Source organism: Solanum stenotomum, unplaced genomic scaffold (genome assembly GCF_019186545.1).
Source record: "Solanum stenotomum isolate F172 unplaced genomic scaffold, ASM1918654v1 scaffold18587, whole genome shotgun sequence".
Classification (NCBI taxonomy): domain Eukaryota; kingdom Viridiplantae; phylum Streptophyta; class Magnoliopsida; order Solanales; family Solanaceae; genus Solanum; species Solanum stenotomum.
In genome coordinates this window covers 10,563-19,086 of record NW_026025114.1, presented here as the reverse complement: position 1 = coordinate 19,086, position 8,524 = coordinate 10,563, and the positions used below count along the sequence as shown (strand labels likewise).

At 32.6% G+C, this 8,524-nt stretch overlaps 1 protein-coding gene and 1 long non-coding RNA gene across 3 annotated transcripts in view; both read left to right on the top strand.

Moving 5' to 3' along the window:
- The first annotated feature begins 7,315 nt into the window (after positions 1-7,315).
- LOC125850687 (uncharacterized) overlaps positions 7,316-8,524 on the top strand; it is a 9,117-nt gene continuing 7,908 nt past the window's right edge. For both annotated transcript variants that reach the window (XR_007444835.1, XM_049530543.1), the window contains exon 1: positions 7,316-7,520. Coding sequence is in view for 1 of the 2 variants with exons in the window: in XM_049530543.1 (XP_049386500.1) it covers positions 7,453-7,520 (68 nt within the window). In the remaining variant the exon portion in view is untranslated. The remainder of the gene's footprint in view (positions 7,521-8,524) is intronic.
- LOC125850690 (uncharacterized) lies at positions 7,800-8,513 on the top strand. The gene is made up of 3 exons (XR_007444837.1): positions 7,800-7,864; positions 8,040-8,163; positions 8,239-8,513. It is a non-coding gene; the product is annotated as an uncharacterized LOC125850690 (long non-coding RNA).

Here is an 8,524-nt window from a genome sequence, read left to right as displayed (position 1 = left end):
TACGTTAGAAAGCCTTAATCCAATTAATTTTGTTTATGGATTTGAATATCACTACGAGTTTCAATATTAGAATTCGAAGCCAGATAGGGAATTTAGGGGATGACGGAGGGTTCCGAAAGACGAGTAATGATGATGGTGATAGGCTGATGTTATCACGTTAGGCCTGTAAGCATTTCATTTGTTTGGTTTTACGAGATGTACAACTTTAATGTTGTGCTGGCCTTTTTCTGCTTGATTTTTATTTGCAGTTGTTGCATGCTACTATTAAGTTTTTCCCGTCTCTAAATTCCTTGTACTCGAGAATTAATTTTTGTTTTGGTGAGATGGATCATTGTATTTCTTGAAAGTTAAAAAACACTTTAGACTAAAGCATTTTCTTTTGGCTTTTACCTAGAAAGAAGACAGGATCTTCTTAATTGTGAAGATGAGAAGATATTTAGATGGTATGAGTTCGTTATGCTAAGCATGTATTTACTGAAACCTTTTGAATTACAATTTTAGTCTCCACTTTTAACCAAAGACCTTATTGTACACGTCCTCGAGGGTAGTATTCATGTCAAAGAGTTCTTGGTATAATATGGATACAAAATAATTATACAATGTTGAATTAATACTCAATAAAGTTAGAGTGTTTGTTGTTATTTACTATGCTGGCGGGAGGTAATAGTACTTGATGAGATAATCGAGGTGTGCATAAGTTGGTCTGAACACCACCATCAATTCCTCATAAAAAAAGAAGTTAGAAACTTTACGTTTATAGAAGCATAATCATAAAAGCAAGACCAAAAATAAAGAATGATTCTCCTGTGTTGCTGGAGGCGGGTGCTATTGTGCAAATGAGCTCCAAAAAAATCCAAAAGAGTGATTCACTGCTTAGGTTCTCTTTTCCTTATATTGAGGGAGAGGGGGTCCATGCTACTCAAACTCCTAGGAGAACATTTGAAAACATCAAGAAGATATAAACAATAACATGACCGATTTACTAAAAACTCCATATCTACAAATACAAGCAACAAATTCATTAACCACAAAATTCAGAAATACAAAAAAGCTAAAATATTCACTTATTGATAACAGAAACAAGGAATGTTTTACAACACTTTTAACAAAACATATTGTGTTAGCTAATGAGCATCATCTAAATTGTTGTCCAACAACAAGCCTTCTACATGTTCAATCCATCCCACAAGATCAGTCTTCCACAAGACCTGTCCCTCCCACAAGATCAGTCCCATGTCCAGTCCCTTCCACAACATCAGTCCCATGCACTAAATCATTATCAGTCCCATATCTAGTCCCTTCACTATCATGTTCAAAAGTAGCAGTCCATTCCAAAGACGGAATCCCTTGTCTAGTAGGGGTGTGTATCGGTCGGTTCGGTTCGGTTATAAGTATTATTGGTTCGGTTTATCGGTTTTCGGTTTTTAAATATGCTAAACCGATAACTAAACCAATATGATATTTGTTATCGGTTTTCGTTTTATCGATTTTAGGTCTTTAACGGTTCGGTTTTTGGTTTAACCAATAAGAAAATGCTTTCAAAAAAAATATATGACTTATCCAATAATTTGACGCGATACGCATACATCGAAATAATCATTCCAAACGGGACAACAAGGACCAACTTGTTGTATTTTGGTCATCACAACAAAGACTTGGTTAATTTTCGATCACCATAATATATATAAAACGAGGTCCCCTTTATGCAATAAAGAGAATCAAATAAAACCAAATCATAGGCAAAAGTCAAAACAGTAGCAAATGAGACCATGCTTATGGTAACTAAATGAAGTTCTTACGTTATTTTAAAAAAAACACACACACACACACAATTTGAATTCCTGACGTTAATCAAATTGCAGATATTTACAATCGTGCAAAAGCTAATATTAGTCAATTATAAACTAACTAAAGTAAATAAGTAATACTAAAAAGTAAAACCTAAAGGTTAAATAACTAAAAGTTGAGAGGAGAGTTAATTGTTAAGTAGTGTTAATTATTGCGTAGGGTTTTATATTTTTAGTCTAATATACTACTAATTATATTAATATATTTTTTAATATATTATATATATATGTATAACTAAAAATTAAAATAGTAAATTATTATATTCTTAATGGGTTATCGGTTAACCCAATAACCCAATATTAAAAATCAATAACGAATCGATAACCCAATAATTTTTTTTTGTAAAACCATTAAATAACCGTTATCCCAATAACCCAATAACAATAAACCAATAACACTTTTTTCGGTTCGGTTTATCGGTCGGTTCGGTTTTTGCACACCCCTATTGTCTAGCATCCAATGTAGAGTAATGTTCAACAACAGGCATATCATATCCCTCCCAAAAGGATAGTCTGAAGATCAGTCCCTCCAACAAGATCAGTCCCATGTCCAGTCCCTTCCACAACCTTAGTCCCATGTACTAAATGGGCATCAGTCCCATATCTAGTGCCTTCACTATCATGCCCAAAAGTAGCAGCCCATTCCAAAAAAGGAGTTCCTTGTCCAGCAGCCAATGTAGAGTAATGTTGAACAACAAGAATAGCATATCCTCCCAAAAGGGCAGTCCGATCCAAATCACTACTTGTCTCACCTAAATGTAACTTTTTTGTCGGTACAACACCAGATGAGCAAGTCAACAACCGTTGAGAAGGCAAGTAACAGTAGACATAGAAGCTAAAATAAACTAAACATAAACTAATTAAAATTTACACAAAATAGAAATTATGGCACCTAAAAATGAATTTGCAGAAAAGTTATCTCTAAACAATTTTGTTAGGACATTGTCCCTAGAAGCTCTGGTCCTATAAGCATGTATTTTGGCAATGGTCTCATCAATCAGTTTAAAACTATCAATTGATACTCCAACCTCCGCCCTTTTTTTTTTCCAGTTATTGCCTTACTATACTCTAATACTAAATTAATATAATAAACTGAAAAATTATTACTAAAGAAATTCTTAACACTTTCATCAGAGTCCATTAGAAAGAGTTGATCTAAATTTTGATGTAAGGCTGTAATTGAAAACTTAGTCTCTACTGTCCAGCCAAATGCTACTATAACATATTTTTTTAGTTTTACCAAAGTATATGTAGAATTAAAAGAAAATGAGGCTGTTCCACGACCATCAACTAATTTGACCACCACAAATTTTGTATGATCTGCAATTACAATAAAAATGGAAAAGTTAGATCATGTTTAAAGTCAAAATATAACAGAATAAAAGAGCTGGAGTTACCATTAGGTTGTGCTTGACATATTATAATTTCTTTTCCTTTGTCTTTTGAAGGGTCATGTGTAGGAAGTGTAGACACAGGGTTATTTGTAGGAAGTGTAGACACAGTTAAATTATTAGACTTCCAAGGAGAAAATGAATAGATTAAAACTGTGTACCCAACCTTCTAGAAAAATAAAACAAGGCATAAATAAAAAATAATAATTTATATTAAAGAATTACTTAATCACAAAAATGTTAACCTGCAATTGTTCTTTGATTAATTTGTACTCCTTAATTGGAAAATCTGCATTTGTATGAGTGGTAAGGAGTTCTAAAACTCCAGTACAAAATAGGGAAATTTTTTGATGCATTAATATTGAATTGTTTAGCCAAATCCAGATGCAAAAAATCTGAATGGTTAGAGAATGTGTAGGTATTTTGTTTAAAAGTTTTGACTATTTGTTTTTTCCTAGATTGTTTTCTATAAGATGGAGGATGGGAAGAACTATAAGCCATTGCATAAGGTGAATTCTTTGTTGTGAGTTGTGTGTCATCATCATGAGAGGGAAGCTAAAACTGAATTAAGTTGTTTTTTGAAACAGCCATGGTACAATAAGCACTGTGGTGAAACAAATTGAACATCATATTATACATAGCTGCATATAATTGTTAATCCTCATCTGAAAATTGTAGAACACAAGGGTTAAAATGTCTACGGAAGATGTAAATGAATAATTTTTCACAAGCATAAAATGACACATAATTTGTCCAATGTAAAGGAATAAAAAAATTTTTGAGGAAGTTGTAAAGATAATTAATTGGGACCCTAAACTCTTATAGGATAAATAAGAGTCATTGAGACTTTAAACTACTGCAATTTAAATTGTCTTGTAACTCTAAAAGACTACTTTGTCATTACAATTCTCTTGGAACTCTAAAAGACTGCTTTGCAATTTCAGTTAACTCTAAAATGAGAGAGATAAAGAGTAGTAAATTTATGGATTTTCTTTTTCTAAATTACTTTTTTTGAGAGAGTAAATTTTCTTGTGGAACTCTAAAAGTTTGCTTTGCAATTTCAATTAACTCTAAAAATTGAAAAAAAGTAATTTAGAAAAAATATTGAAATTGCAAAGCAGTCTTTTAGAGTTCCAAGAGAAAATTTACTCTCTGAAAAAAAAGTAATTTAGAAAAATTATTTTTTTCCATAAATTTACTCTCTATCTCTCTCGTTTTAGAGTTAATTGAAATTGCAAAGCAGTCTTTTAGAATTCCAAGAGAACTATAATGACAAAGTAGTCTTTTAGAGTTACAAGACAATTGAAATTGCAGCAGTTTAAAGTCTCAATGACTCTTATTTATCCTATAAGAGTTTAGGGTGCCAAATAGTTATCTTTCCAACTTAGATCTTTTTTTATTCCTTTACATCTTCTATACATATTTTTATGGACAGATTATGTGTCACTTGTGAAAAATTACTCCTTTACATCTTCTGTAGACATTTACCCTTGTGTTTTACATTTTTCAGGTGAGGATGAACAATTATATGCAGCTATGTATAATATGATGTTCAATTTGTTTCACCACAATGCTTACCATGGAGGTTTCTTGAAACTAGCTTAATTCAGTTTTGGTTTTCCTCCCATGATGATGACACACAACTCACTGCCAAGAATTCACCTTATGCAATGGCTTATAGTTCTTCCCATCTTGCATCTTAACAATCTAGGAAAAAACAAATAGCCAAAACTTTTAAACAAAATACCCACGCATTCTCTAACCATTCAGATTTTTTTGCATCTGGATTTGGCTAAACAATTCAATATTAATGCATCAAAATTTTTCCCTATTTTCAAATTGTCCAGTACTGATTGTATTGGAGTTTAAGAACTCCTTACGAACCATACCAATGCAGATTTTTCAATTGAGGAGTACAAATTAATCAAAGATCAATTGCAGGTTAACATTTTTTTGATTAAGTAATTCTTTAATATTAATTTTTATTTTTATTTTTTCATAAGGTTGGGTACACAGTTTTAATCTATTCCTTTTCTCCTTGGTGGTCTGATAATTTGACTGTGTCTACACTTCCTACACATGACCCTTCCAAAGACAAAGGAAAAAGAATTATAATATGTTAAGAACAACCTAATGGTAACTCCAACTCTTTTATTCTGTTGTATTTTGACTTTAAACATGATTTAACTTTTTAATTTTTATTGTAATTGCAGATCATACAAAATTTGTAGTGGCCATATTAGTTAATGGTCGCGGAACAGTCCCATTTTCTTTTAATTCTACCTATACTTTGGTAGAACTAAAAAATATGTTATAGTAACATTTGGCTAGATAGTAGAGGCTAAGTTTTCAATTACATCCTTGGATCAAAATTTTAGATCAACTCTATCTAATGGATTCTGATGAAAGTGTTAAGAATTTCTTTAGTAATAATTTTTCAGTTTATTATATTGATTTAGTATTAGAGTATAGTAAGACAATAATGGAAAAAAAGGTGGAGGTTGGAGTATCAATTGATAGTTTTAAACTGATTGATGAGACCATTGTCAAAATACCTGCTTATAGGACTAGAGCTTCTAGGGACAATGTCCTAACAAAATTGTTTAGAGGTAACTTTTCTGCTAATTCATTTTTAGGTGTCATACTTTCTATTTTGTGTAAATTTTTAATTAATTTATGTTTGGTTTATTTTAGCTTCTATGTCTACTGTTACTTGCCTTCGTCAGCGGTTGTTGACTTGCTCATCTGGTGTTGTACCGACAAAAAAGTTACGTTTAGATGAGACAAGTAGTGATTTGGATCGGATTGCCCTTTTGGGAGGATATGCTATTCATGTTGTTCAACATTACTCTACATTGACTGTTGGACAAATGACTCCTTCTTTGGAATGGACTGCTACTTTTGGACATGATAGTGAAGGCACTAGATATGGGACTGATGCCCATTTAGTACATCGGAACTGAGGTTGTGGAAAAGACTGGACGTGAGACTGATCTTGCTGGAGGGATTGATCTTCAGATTGCCCTTTTGGGAAGATATTGCCTGTTGTTGAACGATACTCTACATTGGCTGCTGGACAATGGATTTCTTCTTTTTGCTACTTTTGGACATGATAGTGAAGGGACTAGATATGATACTGATTTAGTACATGGGATTGATGCTGTGGGATGGACTGAACCTGTAGAAGGCTTGTTGTTGGACAACAATTTAGATGATGCTCATTAGCTGAGACAATATTTTTTGTTAAAAGCGTTGTAAAACATTCCTTGTTTCTGTTATTAATAAGTGAATATTTTAGCTTTTTTGTATTTCTGAATTTTGTGGTTAATGAATTTGTTGCTTGTATTTGTAGATCATCTACTTGGTTTTGTAGATATGGAGTTTTTAGTAAATCAGCCATGTTACTGTTCATATCTTTTTGATGTTCTCCTTTGAGTTTGAGTAGCATGGACCCCCTCTCCCTCAATATAAGGAAAAGAGAACCTAAGCAGTGAATCACTCTTTTAGATTTTTTCGGAGCTCATTTGTACAGTTGCACCCGCCTCCAGCAACACAGGAGACACAACTTTTTATTTTGGTCTTGCTTTTATGATGATGCTTCTTGTCATCATATCATGCATTACCTAAGGCAACACGTAAACTAAGCTGTGGTGACATTATTTCAATAGCATTTTGGCGTGACCTAGGGATAAGGTCTATGTACAATCTACCCTCCACACACCCCATTTGTGCAACCACACTGAATATGTTATTACGTTGAAACTGTATGAAATTGTTAACTGTCAGTAATGAGAACAACACTAAATGAAGCCGCTTTGTCCTTTATATCTTCTTCACCCATTTCATTTGCTAATATTCCTTTGTCTTAATTTACCTCCTATGAATTATGATATCTCTATTTCGTGATTCATTGTCAACATAAAGATTGTTAGCTACTGAAACTTCATGTTATAGCTATATTACTTGTATATGTATAAGTATTAATTCTTACCTTCATATTATTGCACGTGAACCTTCTTTTAGATATATAAAACTCTATTTGCCTCCCTTGTTCCTTGCTAATGGAACATACTCTTTGTTTGTGATGCTGATTTTGCTTAATTGATTAAGTTCAGTAATGACTGATTAGTCTTAATATACTTACTTTGAATGATAATTCCTCTCCAAGTTCAAACTTATTAATATCTAATGTAATAAACGTAGGTGTATCATTGATGACCAAATTCAACACAACAATACTAATTGGTCCACTTTATCCACAACGCGAGCAACTACAAGCATGGTCCACTCCTTAATATGTCCTCACTGTCTTTTTTTTACATATCAAATTAACATTACCAGCAATGAACCTTCTTTGAGATTATCTGCAGGGTCACAGAGAACAAAGGGACACTTACTTCATTTACTTTGAGGAGCACATCCATATCTGGATCTCTCATCACCATTCCAGTAGATGAATTGCAAACACTGAATCCGAAGAAGATGTTAGTAAAAAATGCATTCATTATTTAATGATAAAACTTACTACAAATACTTACATTCATTCTTTTCTTAATACAGGGACAAACATTCTCAATTGAAGTAAAAATGTCATTCCCAAGTGACCAAAAGAGATGCTATGTTTTGGTATGTTCCAATTGTGGATAAGAAGTCCGTTATCCAATCATCATTAAAATTCACTATATGAATTGCAATCAACATAAGATGCTCATCCCCAGGTACTTTACTACTACACCAACAATATCAATTTCTTTTAATTTTTAATAACAAATAATAGTATTTTAACCATACAATAACACAGGTGTCGATTTGATGTAAATCTCAAAGATTGCTCTGGCTCAACAACTGGGATGATTATGAACAAAGAAGGAGAAAAACTATTATCCCTAACTGCAAAACAAATTTATGAAAGAGCTTCCACTAAGGTATACGTCCTAACTAAACAATATATATAATTTTTACATAACAAACTTACCAAAATGATTTTTTCACTCTCCTAGAGCAACTGTCCACCTATGAAAGATGGACACGCAAGCTTTATCAACAAGATCTTCTCTATTCGAGCCAAGAAAAAATTTGCCCGTACTTCAAATGCAACTGCTACAAAATTATATATCCAATCATGCGTTGAAAAAGAAAATACCACACATTCTCTTCCAGCAGCACCATACACAATCAATATCTAAGAAGGAAGCAAAAGAAAACAAACAGTTGAACCAGAACAAGTGAGTGAACAGGCTGAATCATCATCACTCAAAATGAAGCAGAAACTGGAGCCACCAACTC